The sequence below is a fragment of the Ptiloglossa arizonensis genome, chromosome 11 (assembly GCF_051014685.1).
Source record: "Ptiloglossa arizonensis isolate GNS036 chromosome 11, iyPtiAriz1_principal, whole genome shotgun sequence".
Classification (NCBI taxonomy): Eukaryota; Metazoa; Arthropoda; class Insecta; order Hymenoptera; family Colletidae; genus Ptiloglossa; species Ptiloglossa arizonensis.
The window spans coordinates 8,805,372-8,825,416 of record NC_135058.1 but is presented as its reverse complement, the minus strand read 5'-3'; the positions used below and the strand labels follow the sequence as shown (position 1 = coordinate 8,825,416).

Genomic DNA, 20,045 nt, shown 5'->3' with positions numbered 1-20,045 from the left:
CGGATCCGCGGCGTTGTCGGGCTACGTGCGGCAAATCCTTAGCAGAATCCCCCGGATTCCGCGCGCTTTAAATCGCTCCCCGACTACCCGAGACCACCCTCTCCGTTCAACGCCGCCCGGTTTGTTCTCTGCTCCTCTCTCTCTTTCTCTCTCTCTGTCTCTCGTGTACCTTTCCTCGGTGATCTTAAATCCTTTCAGTCACCGCCCGAGGATCGAAAGAAAAACACGAACCGCCTCGATGAACTTCGCCGTGGCACGGCTCGCGCTCTGTTTCGCGCGAACAACCGCGGAATCGGAGACGCGAGATCGGTTGTCCCCGGTTTGGTTCGGTTCGGTTGGGTTGCCTCGGCTCGGGTAGACGTATAACAGCCCGCCTCTTGTCGTCCGGGGGGTTCGATCGTTCGCGAACTCGCGCCAACGGGGGAACTCGATACGCGCGGGTCTAGGGGCGACTAATACAATGGGGATACCTCGTTAATACCGATACGCGTCGAGCATCGCGTCTGAGGGTAACAAACGGGTAGCGAAATAAGTTCTCGTCGGTGTTGGTAAGATGTGCTCGACGTTTCGCGCAGTATTGATAAAATTCAAATATCGAGCATCGTTGAGACCTTCGACAATGGTGGCGACGCGGTGGCTCGGTGTACCGTGTCGGTGGTTGCGAATCACCGACACCGCCGCGATACACCTCGCTACGTTTGAAGATGTTTGACGCGTAACGATCCCGTTGCAAAGCGAAGACTTTCTTTCCATCTATTTGAATAGTTAGTGGCACTCTTCGGCGTATACAGCGGGGAGGAGTACCGGAGTCAAACGCGATCAAACTTTAGGAAAGTTTTCCTTCGTTGTGCTATCGGAGTTGCGAATTAACAGGAGAATGATTCCAATTGCTGGGATATACCTAGCAGTGTTTAGAATGTTTGAGGATGTTTAACGCGTAACACTTTTGTGGCAAAGAGAAGACTTTCCGTGGGTTTTGTTCCAAGTATCTATTTGAATAGTTAGCGACACTCTTGGGCGTTTATAGCGGGGAAGAGTACTCGAGTCAAACGCGATCAAACTTTAGGGAAGTTTTCCTTCGTTGTGCTGTCGGTGTTGCGAATCACCAAGAGTGTGACTCGAATTGTTGGAGTAGATCTCGCAGTATTTGGGATGTTTGAGGATGTTTGACGCGTGACAATTTCATAACGGATCGTCAAATATCGTTTCTTTCGTTTCCAACCGGCTGTAAGTATAACAGATCTCAAACTCCACAGAACCGGTAGGTATCGGTGAGATGGTCGGGTATCTCGACAAATTTCGAATCGTTGGAAAACGCTCCTTAGAAACGATTCAACGGTAGAGTATCAATTTCGATCGTAACCGTAGCTACAGTATCGAAACACATTCGAGCATCGTCGCTACGTGAGCGTATTTCTGATATTTCAAAAGCACGTCGGTGTTCCGGTTTCCGCTCCAAAGTATCGCGTCGCGTAATTGTTCGCGTCAGTGGAACCTAAAGGCCGGTGTCAGACGAGTGTAAAATCGATGTGTGAACGTTCGCCGTTTCGACGCAATACTGTACTCTTTTCTTGGAAATAAAGAAAGATGAAGAAACATTCGCGAACATTTCCACGCTGCATTATACGTTTTCTTGGAAACGAAAGAAAGATAAAGGAACATTTGTAAACATCTTGACGCTGTGTTCTCTTCTCCTTAACCGAAAGAAAGAAGAAACACAGGAATATTTCAACAGTATAGTAATTTCAGTCGGGAATATTTCAACACCATTGTAATTTTAGTCACGAATATTTCAACGTTATACTAATTTCAGTCGTGAATATTTCAACACTACAGTAATTTTAATCGTGAATATTTCAACCCTATACTAATTTCAGTCCTGAATATTTCAACGCAACACTAATTTCAATCGTGAATCTTTCAACGCTATACTAACTTCAACCGTGACTATTTCAACACCACACAATACTTTCTTCTTAGCTGGAAAATAAAAGTACACAAAAACAATCGTAAACATACGTGAACCTGTCGACGCTTCGCTACACTTCTTCTTAGCTTGAAAAAAAAAAAACATTCCCGATGCCATGCTATACATCTCAGCTGTAAAAAAGAAGAAAGACCCAGGAACACTCGTGTGTTTCGTATACTCGTCCGACACCAGCTCTCGCGGTTATGGTTTCGATCGTTATCCGTTACAAATACGCGGTCTTTCGAAACCTCTCGGCCGCTCCGTTATCCTCGTCGCTATCGCGGGAATCGTATTTACGAGTGGAATCGTTCGTTATCCGCGGATTTGCGCAATTCATTGACAGATCGGTATCGGTGCGTTATCGTTGATTAAATCATCGCCGTTATCGCGATAAACGAACCGCGTTGGTCTTCGCTAACGATCTCCATCGCTCGACTCGCAGCGACCCGATAAAAACCAACGTACCTATTTCTGTTCGCGAAGTTTTTCACGCGATACGCGCATGCGTTTTTTTTCTTCTTCTTTCTTCTTTTTTCTCTCTCTTTCTCTCTTCACCTGAGCGTGAATCGGGGCCGATGTTGCTGACGTTTCGTAATCTCTTTGCACGAACGGCCGGCCGAAGACGCTTTTCAGGCGTCAACGACACGTGATATAGAAGAAGGTTAAGACGATCTCCCTCGGATCTTTTAGCGGCACTATCTTCACGGCTGGTCGAGTCAGCAAGTAGCTACCGACACCGGTGAAAACTGCTGAGAGGCCAAGCCTTGCCCGATGGATGCAGGTGCCGCGCGAAGATGAAGGGGACCGTAATGACTTCCTCTTTGTCGCTACTCACAAAAGATCACCCCGTTACGTAGCGGAAAAATTTCACCGATTGAAATAACCACGGTTTCGGTCACGCTTAATCTTCGTTTCGTCTCTACGGTGAATTATCCACCGCGCGAAATCGAAAGCGGTCTCGCGCGACGATTCATCGTCGAAGAAACGTTTCCTCGTCGAGTCGCGAGGCACTCGTTATCTTCTCGTTCGTACCATCTTCGATTCCACGAGCCAGGGTTTTCAAATTTCATAGAATCGCGAGAAACCCCGTAGATAATGCGATTAGATACCGAATGGAAACGTCGATCGTCGGAGATGTTCTTAATGAGCAATCTTCGAGAAAAAGAAACGATTTCTTTTCTTCTTCCGGAAGTCCCCTATTTTTTTTCAGTCTTCGAGATTTTTCGTTTCGCATCGTTCGTACCGTAGCTAGTTTCGTACCGATCGAGACACCGTTTGGTGTTTTCGTTTCGATCAAGATCGCACAACTATTGTAATTTTTATTATTTTCGTTCGCGAAAAATCACGAATGTAGGGTAAATACGGATGAATGCACGTGGGAAAATTCCGTGGCGAAATGTCTTGAGGTTTGTTTGTCGAAAAATCTGGAAGGAGTCGATGTTTTTCGATCACCGGAATACACCCTCCAGGCGAATCTGTTCACGAAAGGGACCCTGTACGTTCAGTCTGTCGCCACTGTCATCGATTGTAAGGGACAGGGACAGTTTGGAAAGAGACAAACGAATGAAAAAGAACGGTTGTCAACTATATTTGAACGTGTGTCAGCATCTAACGACTCCGTATCGAGGTGACGAAGATGGAGTGGGAGAAGCTTCGTAAGCTCGGGAGCTTAGTTGGTGCAAGTCCGCTTTAAGGAAACGTAAAATCTTAATCCGGTTCTTTTAAACTGACGTTTACTCGTATCTTCGAACTCGTCTTTCCATAGAACGTTTCGCAAGCTACGATATCAGGTACGACTAGAGAAATTCCTGGTAAATAAATTAATCGAAATCTTGGAGTAAAATTTGTCCGCGGACGGTTTTATTGTCCGGTTTGATAAATATACATTCCAAAGAAACCTTTTAAACAACTCGACAGTCTAGACGGCGATCATCGGTTACATTCCCTGTACAAACGAATTGCAACAGTAGCATTTACGGTAAATATCGATAATAGACGGACTCTGATAACTCCCGTCGATAATAACCAACCGGAGCGAACCACGATCTTCTCAACGTTTACATACGCGAGAAACTCTTACAAATCATCGTCGAATCTACTTTTATTTATACCTTTGAAAATTTCACGGGGAATTACCTCTGAACGATTTCAACTGGGGTAACAAAATTTTCCACAGATTTTCATCCACACGGTTGGTTTATTTTCTCTTCACGTTGTACGGCCCACTGTATATGTATATAACTAAATATACATTTTCCTTTGATTACATCAATTTTCTACTTAATTCTCCATTCTTTGCAATATTTCGTATTGACCCACACTACACGTATACAACTAAACATACATTTCCCATTAATCGTTTCAATTTTCTACTTAATTCTCCCTACGTATTTCGTATCACACAAGTACATACATACCACGAACGATCCAAAATAAAATTTCCCTGACAAAAGTAGACCACGTATTACATACAAATACACACATTGCATCTCAGATTCGCGCATAAAACGGTGCTGAAAAACACCACGCGAAATTTCCAGCTACGCAGAGAGTTGTTTCGTTCAACCGCCGCCTTATCGAAACGGCCTTATCCACTGTACCAGATTACGAGGTTGTATCTCCCGAGGGGGTGAGTTCCGTGTAATTCGTCGACGGAAACCGTGTGCAAACGACGTTCGGCATTACGGTGACGAACGAGTCACCCGCGGGGCGAATAAATTCGTCCAGATCACCGCCAGAAACCCCTCAGGCCGCAAATACGGAAATGATCTCGACGCGAAAGGGTCAGAACGGGCGGCGATGCCGCGCGGATACCGGTACGACAGCCCGAGGTCAGGATTATTATCGTTACCGGCGTCGGGAAGCTCGGGACGTTTCTTAGGTGCTTCCAGTTTCTCCTCGAATCCACGAGAAACGGCCCCTTCGTCGATCTCTTGCACCACGCACACACAAACATACACGTACAGACGAACACACACCCTACCGAACATATTTCATTCCAACGGCGCGCGCTCCGCTCTGTTTGTGTGTTTTGTGGGCGACTCAGACAGTCGCTCGACGCTGGGTTATTATATCGTTAAACCATTTAATTATCTCGGCAAACTACTCCGCGGAATATTCGTCCCAGCCTTAACGAGTGTACACGGTTCGTGAAAGAGGGATGGCGCGCGGGTTTCTCCTCTCTTTTCCATTCCGGTCTCTTTCGACGAAACATTCCTCCCCTTTTGTTCCCTCGTCTTCTCGTTTTCTTCTTCCACCTCGTCCGGTGTCCTCTCACCCCTGTGATTCCGCTCCGCTCGCCTCCCCCTTTCTTCGTCCACCTTCATCCCTACCGAACCTCTCGGTGTACTCGCGTCGTGATCTACCGAGCGTTAAAACGCTCGCTGCACGGGTCTACAATTTGTCTGGCAGCTGAAACTCGACCGACACCCCCGGCCCGGGCCAACTAACGAGGAAACTACCCCGTGGGTAGGGGTGGAGGGTGTACGTTTAAGGTTTCCCTGCCCGAAACTTTTACCCTCGGGTGCTCGCCGGAAAGGCCGCGCGAGGAGTCCCCGCCACTTGTTTCGTACTTTCGAATTTACCTCGGCGGCGGTGGAGGCGGAGGAGGAGGGTTGTTTAAGCGCGTCCCCCCTCCGGAAGTTTACCCCGTGATTTGTATGCTTTGCCCGCGGAAAGTTGCGTCCCGCGTAACGAATGACGGGACGCGGACGTTCCGTTCGGAATAAATGGACGCGGTGGAGGAACTTGGACCACTCGATGGGCGTCCAACGTTATTCGAGTTTTTTTTTTGTTAGTTGTTAGGGAGGACGAGAGGTACATTAGGGAATTTTTTATTTTGTTTACCTTTATTTTTATTTTTTTTTTACCGAGATTACGAGATGGTAAAAGTGTTGCGTTCGTGTACCTGTGTCGAAAGTATCGTGGTCGGGGGTAAGTTTGAGGAATTTTTACCAACGTTACGTTACGTCCAACAAGAATATTGCACACGTGTGACGAGAGTGCGTACGTTGGCCAGTGTTCGCGACAAGTTTTACAGAGGAACGGTAATTTATGTGGAAAGTACGGGGGATAGGGTTCTCTGGTCGTAATGGCCCGATGTAAATTGAATTAGAATTCGTTGAAAGTATTTTACGCTGGGATTTTTTTACGCGGTGGTACGGGCCGAATGGAAGTAGAATTTTTAGAAAATATTTTACGCTCGAATTTTATTACGCTGGTATTTTTTCACGACAGGACTACTTTCCGCCGAGACTTTTTTACATTAGGATATTTTTCAGCTAGGATATCTTGTTACGTCTAGGATTCTTTTACTCGGGAATTTCTCGAGATATTATTTTTTTTCTTACTCGGGAATTTCTCGCGCTAAAATTTTTTCACCCTAGGACTTCTTCTCGCTGACACTTTTTTATAGCAAGATATTTTCAAACCAGGATCTTATTAACTCTAGACTTTTTTCTACTCTGGAATTTCTCGCGCTACGATTTTTTTACTCGGAAATTTTTCGCGCTAGGATTTTTTTACGTTAGGACTTCTCACGCTGACTTTTCCCCGAGACTTTTTCACATTAGGATATTTCTAAGCTAGGATCTTATTACCCTAGGATTCTTTTACTCTGGAATCTCTCGCGCTATAATTTTTTACTCTGGAATTTCTCGCGCTAAGATTTTTTCACTCCGAAATTTCTCGCGTTAGAATTATTTTACATTAAAGTTCGTCACATTGGGATTTTTGCATTAGGACGTTGTCACACCGGGACTCTTTTACGCTAATTTTTTTCACGCTATGATGCAAATAAAATAGAACTACAATTTTCAAAAACTACTTCACCCTAAAATTTTTCTACGCCAGGATCTTCTCACACTAGAATTTAATGGTCCAACGTCGCTATCGTTGCGGTTACGAATTATTAAAAATATTTATTTGCGTAAGAAGTGTACACTCAGTGATAGCTGCGGGCGTAGAGTGCAGCTTGCGATACCGAACTGTTGTCCCGTTCGATGCAAAGATAAACACCGTGGGTAAACAAAATCACATGCCCGCGACAGAAGCGAATTGTCAAGGGGTGCTCTAGGATTGATTTATCGTGACAAAATATCGTTAGTTTCTTTTCAAAGTCTCTTCGGTGTTCTCTCGTGTCTCGAGCGGTTTTATCTTGTATCTGTGACGATGTATCCATGACCAGAATGGCGCATCGTCACGACGAACCAACGCCAATGGGATTCCGATCACGTGATGATCCCGCAGGCAGTACTGTTTACATCCACTCTATCATTACGTTGAACGGACAATAGACACGTCATTTCAACGGAAATGCTTAATTGTCTAACGAGCGGAAATAACGTTTCTATTCGTCACCTCGAGGCGAAGTGACTTCGAGGCAAGGTTTATTTATGCACGCGTACAGGGTGGACCCGAGTCAATTTTTTTCTCGTAATCGACAAATTGAAATTGCTGTTCCTATCAAATTCGGAAAATCCTCAAGGCGAGGATTCTCGTTAAATTTTTTCCAAGTTTTCAAAGTCACTTTCCATTATTTTATTTCGAATTGAGAAATCATTGATTCTTAGCTCGTTGGTCTCGATATCTGTTAACTGGCAGGCAGAACAAGAATAGAATTTTTATGTTACTTTTTATGTGTAAAAAGAATCGAAAGTGATTTCGAAAACTTGCATAAAGAAAAAAAGGCGTACGAGAGATCAAATATCGTCTCGAAGGGACCATCGAGATTGTATCGTTCTTGATAAAGAAAATTCGTACTCGTCGTTCGTTAGTCGCAAAAAAAATATTTCAATCCTCCACCGTGCGTATCGGTGGAGAGTGAAAACAATTTTCAAAATTACCCCGTGGAATCTTCACCGGTGTCCAATACCGAACGGTATTTTTATCTCCGACTCGGTACGGGATAAAACCAATATTCCTCGATATCAGTCGGTTCTCCCGATCGGTTTATCCAACGATTACGATAAGAGCGGTCGGTCAACGGAGGCGTGTTTCATCGTTGTCCAATGATGTCACCTGCTCTTCGATCTAATCTCGCCTTGGAGACTTATCCAAACGATCCGTTATCGCTCGTCGTTCCGATTAGATTTCTGGATCGACGCTCGCCGATTAAATCTCGGCACACTCGCCAAAATATTATGTGTCTCTTTTATCTCGACACGATGGAATATCTCGCGGCCGACCGATGGTATCGAAAAAATTGTTTCCAAGAATGCCATTCGGTATGGAAGTGGATGGAAAAATTATTTACAATGTATACTATCCCACTCCGTACCGAAAGATTCTTTTAAGTATATATATTTCTCGATTTTTCATCAGATATAGAATATCTTACTAGCAACCGATGGTATCTGAAATACACACGAATGTTATTTCGTATGGAAGGGTATGGAAAAATTATATCGTTATTAGAATGTTCTCAAGTTTTTAAGAACACACGTCTGGTACCATGTCGCTTCATCGTATATCTCGTATTTCGTATCTCACGAGCAACCCGATGGTATCTTAACAAAATTCTTAAGAATGTTATTCGTACGGAATGAAACAATTGTTCACAGTCTACGATTATTTATACCAAACAATATTTCTAGTAATACATTTTTGACGTCTCCTGTACACCTTGAAACACTCCACCGCGTTGAGATAAAAAAACACCCTCTATGTACTGTGCGAAGTTGAGAAGATTACCTCCGAAAGGAATCGCGTGTCGTATTAAATCGAAAAATTGCTCGATCAGATTTCTCTCACACTCGATACTACTGTCCATCCACGAGAAGAAGGCCAACGACTGTTTCCATCCCCACTCCACTTTCCAATCTACCAATTCCCCCTACTATCATACTACAACCATTGGCCGTTGTCTTCGTCACAGTTCTCCACCGATACAAAACCAAAAACGTGAACCTACTCGTTGGTACACTCCTCTCGATCCACAAGTAATCTTTCCAAGTCTGAACTGTACAATCCGTACGAATAAAAAAAAAGAAAATCTCCTCCTCATTTTTGGCTCGAGGTACACAAGCTCACGCTCGTAGCTCGCGAATGGTTTCTACACGTTGCAAACACCCAAGGAGATTCGCCATCCTACGAGAGCAGGTTCTTTGAAGTGGTAATAGTCGATTCTTTTCGATTCGTTGCAGCAACAGAGGTCAGATCTGCCGAGGCTGCTCCAACAGATGCACGCACAACAGCTACCGCCAGGTGCCGCGATAGGTCCGCATCCAGGTATACCGGCGCTTCCTGGACCTGGACTACCCACCTCGGCCTCTGCGGCACTTCTTGGATTAGGTATTCCACCGGGTGCGGCTGCCACCGCTGGAGGCACGGCTGCCCATCCACTCCCAATGTTGACCAAGCCGGACCTTCATCGGGGTCAGCCAGACGACTTGAAGCCCAACGGTGGTAAGTCGCGTTTTTGACTCTTTGAAAATTTGTACTGTCAGGTCGTTTCATGAGTCTTTGAGTTGTTCATTTGTATACGTGTGTATATATGTATGTATACACCTTTTTTTTTTTTTAGTATTTTTTTTTTTTTTTGATTTCCTTGTCTATCCAAGTATCGATTTTTGTTCAAGGAAAATACGTAAAACGGTAATCAGTTACAGAGTGGCCATCTTCTCGTATGATTTCTTTATCTTGTTACTCGATATCGTTATTAGTATCAGTTTTGGTATTTATTGTCGATATTAGTATTAGCACTTGTATCGCTATTATTGTCTCAGGGTACTCGATCAATTTTGCGCTATCGTTGTTGTTGATGTTGTTATTATTATCTAAACCAGTGATTCCCAAACCGGGCCGATCGGCCTCCGGGATGAACATTTTTTTCGAATATTTTTTTGTATTTTAACGGGGAATCCGTGCGTTATGGATATATACAATATTATCTTTTTCAATGGATCGTAATATTATTTTTATAGATTGGTGTGCACTGGGGATCAATTTATGAAACCAAGGGGACGGTAGATCGAGAAAGTTTGGGAACCACTGGTCTACACTGTTACTATTGTATACTGATACTATTTTTATGTCCTTAAGGGATATTGTCCCAGACCAATAAATATCTATGTATAAATATCTATCTCTAGATTGATTTATCGATACCCTTTTTATAGGAATCGGTCGACTCGTTTCTCGATAATTCGTTCGGTTGTTTCATTTTTCGACGCACGAAACGTTCAATTTTTCGATCTACGAAAATCATGGTAAATTGTGACAATTAGTTTACAGTAGCGTACTCTCTTCGATCCAATTCGGAGATTTCTCAGTATTGCAAATTTCTTGATTTCGTCTTGCTCGCAAATCACAGTATTGTGTTCGTTTTTAATCATTTTTTAATCGAATAAACACCAACCGTCGTTACTTCGATTCGATTCGATAATTGGCGATAAGATCGAACGCAAAGAATCGATGGTTCTCCAGATCCTCGACGATCCAGATCCTCGACGAAATTAGACAAAGATTCATGAAACGACCCGATTTGTCTTTAAAATTACGTTCAATGTATACGACACTCACCGAATCACGACGAAGACATTCATATAGATAGTTTAACGATTTCTGCGGTGAACACTCGTTCTTTGAATCGAGAGTAACAATCGACGAATACGATAACCGATCAAAGAAAAGTCGAAGACACTCGCGTGTACGCGATCCTCGATTTTCACGAGAGAAGTATATTGCTCGTTTCGATTCGTTTTTTAAGTTAATTTTTGCCACCTCTGCACGGAGATAATTTTATACGCGCGGATTTCTATGGTTTTTCGTAACATTTAGATCGAACGAACGATTTTTCTCACAGTACTGGTGCAATAAATACCTACGTCTCTCGAACAATCACAGTTCGTTTACTCGATACTCGTGTTCGTAACATTATAATACCATCAGTGGACGAATAAAATACACGAGCCCCCAGTCCTATCTATTATTTCACTCTCAATGGTAGAACAACGATATGAGAATACGATGGGTCTTCCTCGACCCGCGACGCACTAAAGTTAACCTCTAAATGCATACAAATGTTGCACACTACATTTCTGTAACGTGTGTCTCTTATATTCTAACGCATCTCCCAAATAATACGTAACGATTAAAATCCTCTTTATTTTTTTTTTCAATTTTATTTACTAAAAAAAAAAAAATTTAATGACGCGCTTAAGGGTTAACGAAAACAGCTCTCGAGAACTGTCGGTTGGAAATCGTAAGATGTAGACAGATTGGTCACGATCGATACGTAAGAGAGCAATAAGCGATACTGGGAAATGGCGGTCGACGTTGATCACTGGCAAATATATCTGGAAACAGTAACGCGAACCGCAAAATGCCACCTGCTCCGACACCGACACCAGAAGACCGTGTACTGTGACACCGTACTCTGTACTACGATACTTGGTACCTGTCCCTACGAACGATAGGCGGATTCGATTTACCAAAGTCGCTGACCTCGTGTCGTTTTCTTTCTTTTCTTTTCTTTTCTTTTCTTTTCTTTTTTTTTTCCGCCTCATCAGCATCTTGTCCGCGAATATTTCGCGTATCAAGGGACTCGACGGTTCTGGTTCGTAGAAACGTTGCTCGTTCGATTGATCGTGTTTCCTGCAACCCGGTCGCTTGTTTTTCTACGGCCTTATCTGGCCACTATGGGAAGCCGGTGCAACCAGATCCCCATGAGACGATTCGCGCTCGTCGCTACTTTGCATTCCGTTCGATTCCTCGCAAACAAACAGCGCGTTCAGCAGTTCCGATACGGTGAAGTCAAACAACGGAATCGCCGGATAAGCGTTTCAACGATCGCTTCCTTTCCAACCGCTATCAATGTCGTTGATCGACGATCGATCCGACGTGGCGTACGCTCGTCGCTCGATCGTCGCTCGGGTGTGAAGTTACGCGATCAAACGACGACAAGATGAACGATACAGCTGTGAAAGAAGTAAATTACAAATTGACGGAATTCTGTGTACGATCGTTGCCGATTATTTATACTCGTGGAGCGTTCGAATCGGAGAATACGAGAGCGGATGAAAATGATCGAGACTTGGAGCTTTTAAGAATGGATTTAACAGTCGTGTATTCGATTATTGTGAAACACTCGTGGATCGTAGGGATCGAAGAACGTAGGAATCTCTAAAAATGATCGAGATTGTTACAAATTTGAAAAATTGATTTAGAAGATTGTGTATTCGACTGGAGGGAAATATTTAAACTCAGAGATTGTGGAGACTGCAACGCGTAGATATAAATTCTTGAAAATAATTTTCAAGAATTAATTTTGCATCGAAACAACGACGTCTCCATCCACTGCGACACGAAAGCGACTTTCTCGAACGATTAGTAACTTTGACGGACATTCGTTAGATATCGCGAAGCTAAACCAGTAGAGACAATGGAGAATGGTTTTAGATGGCTGTAAACTCTACCGACTGGAACCCGATCTGTTTCGTGTTTTCGGTCCGAAACACCATGTTGCTCGTAAACGGGACGTTATCCGTGTCGTATGAATCCAGCGTGATCCTGGTCTAGGAAACTTCACGAACCAGCCATCGACTTATCCCACTTCCAAAATTCTTAAGAGCGAGTTTCTCGACGAGTTCCGGTAAAATTTGTAGCGTAGTACCGGTTCGTTTCTATCTCGACGTTCGAAACCTGGTACGGATCGTGTTTTACATGAACAATTCGAGCCACTTGTCGGTCGACCGTTTTAGAACGTGGATCCTGTTCGAAGCCTATCTCGAGTATACAATTTTTGTGTAATACCATCCGCGACACCGGATGTTGCTTCGAGGACCAGGGACGTCTGGCCACCGAGTGGCTGTAAAAAATTTACCAGACGCCCGCGGTGGAGTCTGTTTCGAGTTGCGCTTTGGAAGGGACTCTGGAATCTTCGAGCAATAGAGATCTCGATAAAGAAAAACAAACGTTCACGCGGAATTCACGCGATAGAAGAGGACAGACTGCGAGTTTCTCGTCTTGTCCTCGTGTCTCGATCACGTGGTATTGTTTATATCTGCTGACTCGTCCCGATGGACCGTGTATAAACTCTGGTGTCTCCGAATACCGGAAACAGAGTACCTCTAACGTTTCTAAAGGAACCAGAAATCTAGCTACCTAGATTCTAACGTTTCTAAATACCAGAAATCTCGATAGGTAGACTCTAATGTTTGTAGACACCTGAGATCGACTTCTAGGTAGCTGGAATCTGGAAACTTGAAATACTGGAAATCTACCTCTTGCTAATTAGGCTCTGGAATCTCCGAGTATTGGAAATCTACTTCCAGGTGGCAATAAAATTCAGCATTTGTAAACACCGTGAACCGATTTGTCGGATATCTGTAGTCTCCCAATTAACGGAGGGAAACGCAGAGACGATGAAAGTTATACATCGAATCCGTAGACTTCTAGGTATTTACTCTCTAGCATCTCTGAATACCAGAGATCGACGTCTCCGGTACCTAGACTTTGAAATCTCTAAATACTGGAAATCTACTTCTTGCTAACTAGACTCTGGAAACTCTAAATACTGGAAATCTATTTCTTGTTAACCAGGCTCCGTAATCTCTGAGTATTAGAAATCTACTTCCAGGTGGCAATAAAATTCAGCATTTGTAAACACCGTGAACCGATTTGTCCGCTATCCGGAGTCTCCCAATTAACAGAGCGAAACGCAGATACGATGAAAGTTAGAATCCCGTCCGTAAACTTCCCGGTACTTGCTCCTCGTCGTCTCTGAATACCAGAGATCGATTTCTCGGTACCCGGGCTCTGGAATTTCCGTCTAAGAAAAATCCACTTCCAGGTAGCTAGAATTTCCATAGACGGAAAAAAAATCAATTTCTCCGCGAGCCGGAGTCCCTCGATCGACCGTACAACGCGTCGAGATTAACGTCTCGTTGCGACCCGGTGTTAAAAGAACTAATAACGAAGATCCGGTCGTGTCGGGTGGGTTCTTTCGTAAACCAGCCGAGAAGATTGGGTGTAACGCGGAAGGCTCTAGGGGCCACGGTACAGCGAACCAGCACCACGGGGATATCTCAACCGCCCCGCAATACGACGGTGACGCAAACGATCGTGCTTAAGCCTGAAACTCCCAGGAACCCCTCGATCTTGACCTCGAAGATCCACTTCTGCTCCGGCGCGTCCTCGTCCCTCTCCTTGGGACGACATACGAGTGCAAGAACGTTCGCACTTAGGCTCCATGTAGCGCTGACAAAGTCGCGAGGGCTTCAAGTGACTCTCCTATCTCGCACACGTACACACGTATACACGGCTCTCTCGTTCATCGTGTCTCATCCCTCGCGTTTCGGCGAACGTCTCGCTCTGCTTCCCGTCTCCCGTGCAATCTATCTCGTTCTTTCTTTCTTCCTCTCGTTCGCTCTCCCTCTCTCTCTTTCTCTCTCTTTCTCTCGCTTACTCCCTCTCTCCCTTCCATCCTCTCGGCGTGCATGGTCGTCTCTCAGGAGAGCACTCAGAATCTCCTCTTGACACGAGAGTACTTCCGACTCCACCCTCCCCCTTTCGTTCCATCCACCTCTAGGTGGCTCTTCTAAACCTTCGCGCCCCTCAGCCTGTTCCTCCCATCCTCTTCACCTACCCTCACTCTCTCTCTCTCTCTTTCTTCTCGTCCTTCTCGCGTTCTCTCTCTCTCTCTCTTTCTCACTCTCTCTCTTCTTTCCCTCTTACGTTCCGGCGTTCCCGCTCAGTGCCGTGCTCGCGCAATATCTCGAGCTGCACTCTCGCCTAACTATGTTACCGCGGGCCGAGTATAACCTCCGGCCGGTTGTTCCACGTTGTTTCACGTTTTCCGTGCTCTCCCCGGGCCCACCGTAATGAAATGCCGACCGATCTCTTCGCTACACCCGTACAAACGGTGGTAGTCTGGCGGGGCTATGCAACTCGCGATTCTTGCTCGCGCTCTCCCACCGTCAGTTGCACACTTGGACTTTTCGCCGCCCAACGAGGAGGGAGAAGAACCCGCTTTGAAAATTCCGCCACGATCGCGCGCCAAAGCAATCGACCAACGTCCTCGACCGTCTCGGAAAACTCTCATCGATCTCCACCTCCGTCTCCACCTCCGACCCCACCTCCACTTCCCCTGGTTTAATTTCCGGGGCTTGTTAGAAGCGCGATTGCCGCTCTTTTTTCTTTTTTTCTCTGTTCTTTCTTCTTCTTTTTTTCTCTCTCTCTCTTTCTTTCTTTTTTTCTCTCTTTTTTTTCCTCTCTCCGTACACCACGACTCAGCTCTCTCGGCGACGTACTCGGAGCGGAATTCGTGCGTGAACGCGGAGACGACTTTACTCTGTTTCGAGTTAAGTAGCTCTTTTAATTGCGACGACGCGGTGGGAACCTTTTTTCAGGCGACGAGTTTTCTTTTTAAGGGAACGACGTTTCGCCAATTAGACGCGTGTTTTTCCGCAAGGTTCGGGCGAATTAGACATTGTCCCGGAACGAACGGAATGTATCGCTAATTACCGCGTTCGTTGGAAACCGTATGAAATTCCACGAACGAAACACACCTAACCGCGCGTTAGAACGGGTCGTTCGAACGGTAGAAGAAAACATTCGGTGCCCCGGAGTGTACTTCTATGAATAAAAATACGACGTTCTCATCGCATCGACGATCCAACGGGGTAATTACCACCGAGCCGTGGTTCGTTAATGTTCATGGGACGGGAACAACGACGACGATCTTCGCGACCGAACGGATGAAATTTCAACTCGGGAAACAACCAGCCGGTGAAACGATCGCTTCGATAACGATGAATCGGAGGAAAGTTACGCAATCTGTTCCCATGTGTATAATACATCGTCGGACGATGCGAAGAGAAATGTAATTACATCGTGCCGTAAGCGCCACTTTTGTATTTTTAACGCGATTTTAATCGACGCGCGAGGATTCCATTTTGCGCTTCACCGGGGCGGAGGAGGGGTGGAGGGCGGGGGACTTTGTTTAACGGAACGTGTACGTAGCAGTTACGATCAATGCGGCTGGTTTTACACGCGCCGGTGATTATAAGAAAAATCGTAGCGCGATTTTCGTATTGTTAACATAATTCTCGTCGAAGCGCGAGGACTGAATTCCCGCGCTTCACGGATCGAGTTTCACACGCGGTAAGGGATTTCGAAATATTAAATTGCCGTTTTTCGTATTTTTAACAGTGAGCGGGAGTACTCGATTTGCGCCCGACAGGACCGAAATTTGTTCAACAGAGTGTATACGTCGTAATTGCGTTCAATAATGTAACACTTTTACACGCGCGGACGATGTTCATAAATTGAAGCGCCGTTCGCATATTTTTAATATAATTTCGATAAAAGCGTCCACCTGATTTTGCGCTTTTGTAACAACGTAGCAGTTTTACACGCTTCAGTGATTTCGGAAAATTTAAATTAAAAACGAAGCGAATTTCTCGCGTTACGATTAATAACGGTGTTCGAACAAACTCTTTCTTCGCGCAGAAGTCCGTTATCATCCGGACTATGCTCTGAATTACTTCGATTTCTACGTATTAGTCAAAAACGTATTAACGCGCAATTTTAAGTTTCCATTGGTCGATAAAGTTTCTTCTCGACGAGTTTCATCTACGCGTAAAATTCTTCCTCGAAAGCGGGGAAGGTATAGAAAAAAGAAAAATAATTCCCAGCAGAGATCCCAAACCGTGATGGGTGTGACGTTTCGACACTTTGCAAAGAGTTTAAAGAAAAGTTCACGGATGTCTTGACTCTCCCCTTAACCTTGAAGCGTTCGTTCGACTCGAAGTCTCCGGTTTAAAAATATCCAAAGTGTACGAAACATATGAGCGTACCAAGAAAACATCCATTACTACATCTTTGATCGTACGTAAATGGTGCAAGAGTACTACGGGTCTAAAACGACCCGTGGAAGGCTCCAGGATCAGCACCGTTAATTCTAACATCACGAACAACAATATCCACCTTCGTGGAAACCATCTCGAACAAGTTCTCAAATTTTCATGTCCACGTTGTCCTGAAATTTTCATGTCCACGTTGTCCTGAAATTGTCTCTCTCGGTCGGAAGAATGAATTTAACTTTGTGATTTTCGCCAGCGGAGCTTGAAAAGTTCCATATAGGGCACTCGGTCCTCGTAAGGCCAGTGTAAATGAAAAAAGAAAAAAAAAAAGAAAAGTCCATTTGACGCTGTCCACGTTTTCTCGGTTCGCGGTACCGCATTCTCTTTATTCGTGGCAGCCCGCGTACCCCTCGGTGACAGTGTGGCACACCGCATTCCTCTTATCCGTGACACACCGCATTCCCCTCGTTCGTGACACCAGGTTCCCTCAAACCGAGACCAGTTGTTTCTTTCCTGTCCCGTGTCTCTCGCGAACAATTCTTTCGTTCGACGGGACTTCCCCTACCTCGTATCTCGGGCAAAGCTTACTCCGACCGCAATTCGCGTACAACACACGAAATAACCATTCTCTCTCTCTCTCTCACTGACACACAAACATACACACTCTCTCTCTCTCTCTTTCTGTAACGCGTGCTTCTCCACCCCGTCGTCGACACCCTTTCGAAACGCGAGAAGCATCGTAGAGGCAAGGAACTGTAACGGGCCACCACTATTTCTGTCGCGGCGACTGAAACTTCTTCCCTCCTTTCCGGAACATTGCCCCCGGCGAATTGTTTCCAAGCGGGGCCGTTATCGTTCGACTCTCTCCTCCCGGATTTACTCGGCCGGGTTCTCCCTACCCGTGGATACCATTCTTTACCCGGTGGTGGTCGGACAGTAATATCTGCCCTCGCCATTCATCCGTTTTCTCCGGTCCACTCGCCCGGTGCTCGTTCTCGAAACGATTCGGAGGGGTCCCCTACCCCCCACCCCCTCCCATCGAACGAAGTAAGTCGAACAGCGGACTCTTTTACAGACGATTAGAAACCGGTATCGCCTCGCATTACCATTTCATCGTGGATACTCGCGCGAGCAATGGTCCCCCGGGGACGATCGGCCCTCTCGAGCGTGTACGCTTCTCGTAATTCTTTCCGTATATTGTTCCCCTTTTTCTCTCCCTCGTTCTCTCTCTTTCTGCCCCCTCTGTGTGTGTGTCTTTCTCTTGTTCTCTCTCTCAAGTACATCTCTCTCTTTTTTCTCTATAAGCAGATCTCTCTCTTTCTTCCTTTAAGTAGATCTCTCTTCTTTCTTTCCCTAAGTAGATCTCTTTCTTTTTCTAAATAGATCTCTCTGTTTCTCCCTTTCTTTTTTCTCTCTAAGTAGATCTCTCTGTTTCTTTCTTTCTCTAAGTAGATCTCTCTCTTTCTTTCTCTAAGTAGATCTCTCACTTCCCTTCTTTAAGTAGATCTCTCTTCTTCTTCCTTTCCCTAAGTAGATTTCTTTCTTTCTTTTTCTAAATAGATCTCTTTGTTTCTTTCTCTCTCTCTCTCTCTCTAAGTAGATCTCTCTGTTTCTTTCTTTCTCTAAGTAGATCTCTTCCTTTTTTTCTCTAAGCAGATCTCTCTATTTTTCTCTCTTTCTTTCTCTAAGTAGATCTCTTTCTTTTTTTCTCTAAGCAGATCTCTCTATTTTTCTCTCTGTTTCTTTCTTTCTCTAAGTAGATCTCTTTCTTTCTTTCTCTAAGTAGATCTCTTTCTTTCTTTCTCTAAGTAGATCTCTTTCTTTCTTTCTCTAAGTAGATCTCTTTCTTTCTTTCTCTAAGTAGATCTCTTTCTTTCTTTCTCTCAGTGTCTCACTCTCTCTCTCTCTCTCTCTCTCTCTCTCTCTCTCTCTCTCTCTCTCTCTCTCTCTCTCTCTCCCCTGTTGTGTTCTTTCCGCGGCGATCTCGGTCGATCGGCCGGTCGTTCCTTGTTTTACGAGGTCCGAAGCCAAGGGGAGCGACGAGAGTTTGCTTTCCCCGGACGGGATCGGGTCATTAAACCGTGGCGTAACTTATTCCACGATCGCCGCATCGTTCACGCTCCTTCGCTCCTCTGTATTCCGGAAGCGTTCCGCGACCGTCCACTCGAACGACGATAAATTACGTAAACGTAATCGCCGCATAATTCGACGAGACAATGGCCGCCGGAACCGGTCGGACACGCGCAAATTGAATTCCACCGAACGGACCAGTTTCGCCGGATCCTGGGACTCTATCCCCCCCTCCCCTTCTTCGATCTATGGAGACCGTTTCGCGCCCGTTACTCGTAACCTTTCCACCAACGAGAAGGGAGGGGGGCGGATACCGCGCCGGGGTCTTCTTTCATAGGGCGAGTTGTTGCATTCTGAGGTGTGCAGGAAAAGGTCTTCCTGGTAATTGGACAATTAAAGACTGAAAGAAACAAGAGAGAGAGAGAGAGAGGTTGGTGGATAATATGGAAGGAGTCATCGACCGATGGTGGGAGTCGATGGTTTTATTACTAGCCGGGAAAATGTTTATTGTTTTATTTGTGACGTTTGTGCAAACGAATTTTAAAAATACTATTCCCTATTAAGAATTCACCAACCGGATAACTATAGATAGCGAGAGGACAGTTTCCCGCGTCGCTATGAATTGCACCATTTTCATATTTGGGAAATATCGATCTCTACGAGAACGTAATATTTCAATTCCAATTTGAATTCCAAACCTCCAAGTTTTCTCCGATCGAAAACAGTACACTGAATTCAATGGCGAGCGAGGATCTCTCGAGTTCAAAGGGTTAAAGTAAGCTCGTATTACTCAACGAAGCAAACAATGCTCCCAAAGAATATTAACAAATATTGTAAATCTATCGATCTCCTTTCCACTCCTGTCAGCTTCAAGCACCCACATTTTCCGCTGCTCTCGCGATTGATCGGTAATTTTTCTTTCCGTTCTCTTCACCGCCGCGAACGAACCCACGATAAATGAGCAAAGAAACGTTACTACTGACGCGTAATCACGCGACGTTCTCCTCGACGAGTCGATCCCAACTCGGTAGACTCCCGATATACATATACGTGTCGCTATCCCCGTTTCTCGTCTTAACGATCGCCAACACGCCGGTCGGGAGTCTCCGCGCGGATGCACGAGGACGTGTCCCGTCCTCTCGCGCGGCAAACGAGCTCTTTGCGTTTTAGTAGGAAATTATGCGCGCTCTTCCGCGTCCGTT

General features: G+C 45.1%; 1 protein-coding gene across 3 annotated transcripts in view; it reads left to right on the top strand.

The window, feature by feature from the left end:
- Positions 1-20,045, top strand: part of LOC143152914 (protein groucho) — a 208,805-nt gene that overhangs the window by 135,135 nt on the left and 53,625 nt on the right. For 2 of the 3 annotated variants that reach the window (XM_076323528.1, XM_076323525.1), the window contains exon 6: positions 9,112-9,373. In XM_076323528.1, the coding sequence (XP_076179643.1) occupies positions 9,112-9,373 (262 nt within the window). The remainder of the gene's footprint in view (positions 1-9,111; positions 9,374-20,045) is intronic. The other variant, XM_076323526.1, reaches the window with a different exon arrangement.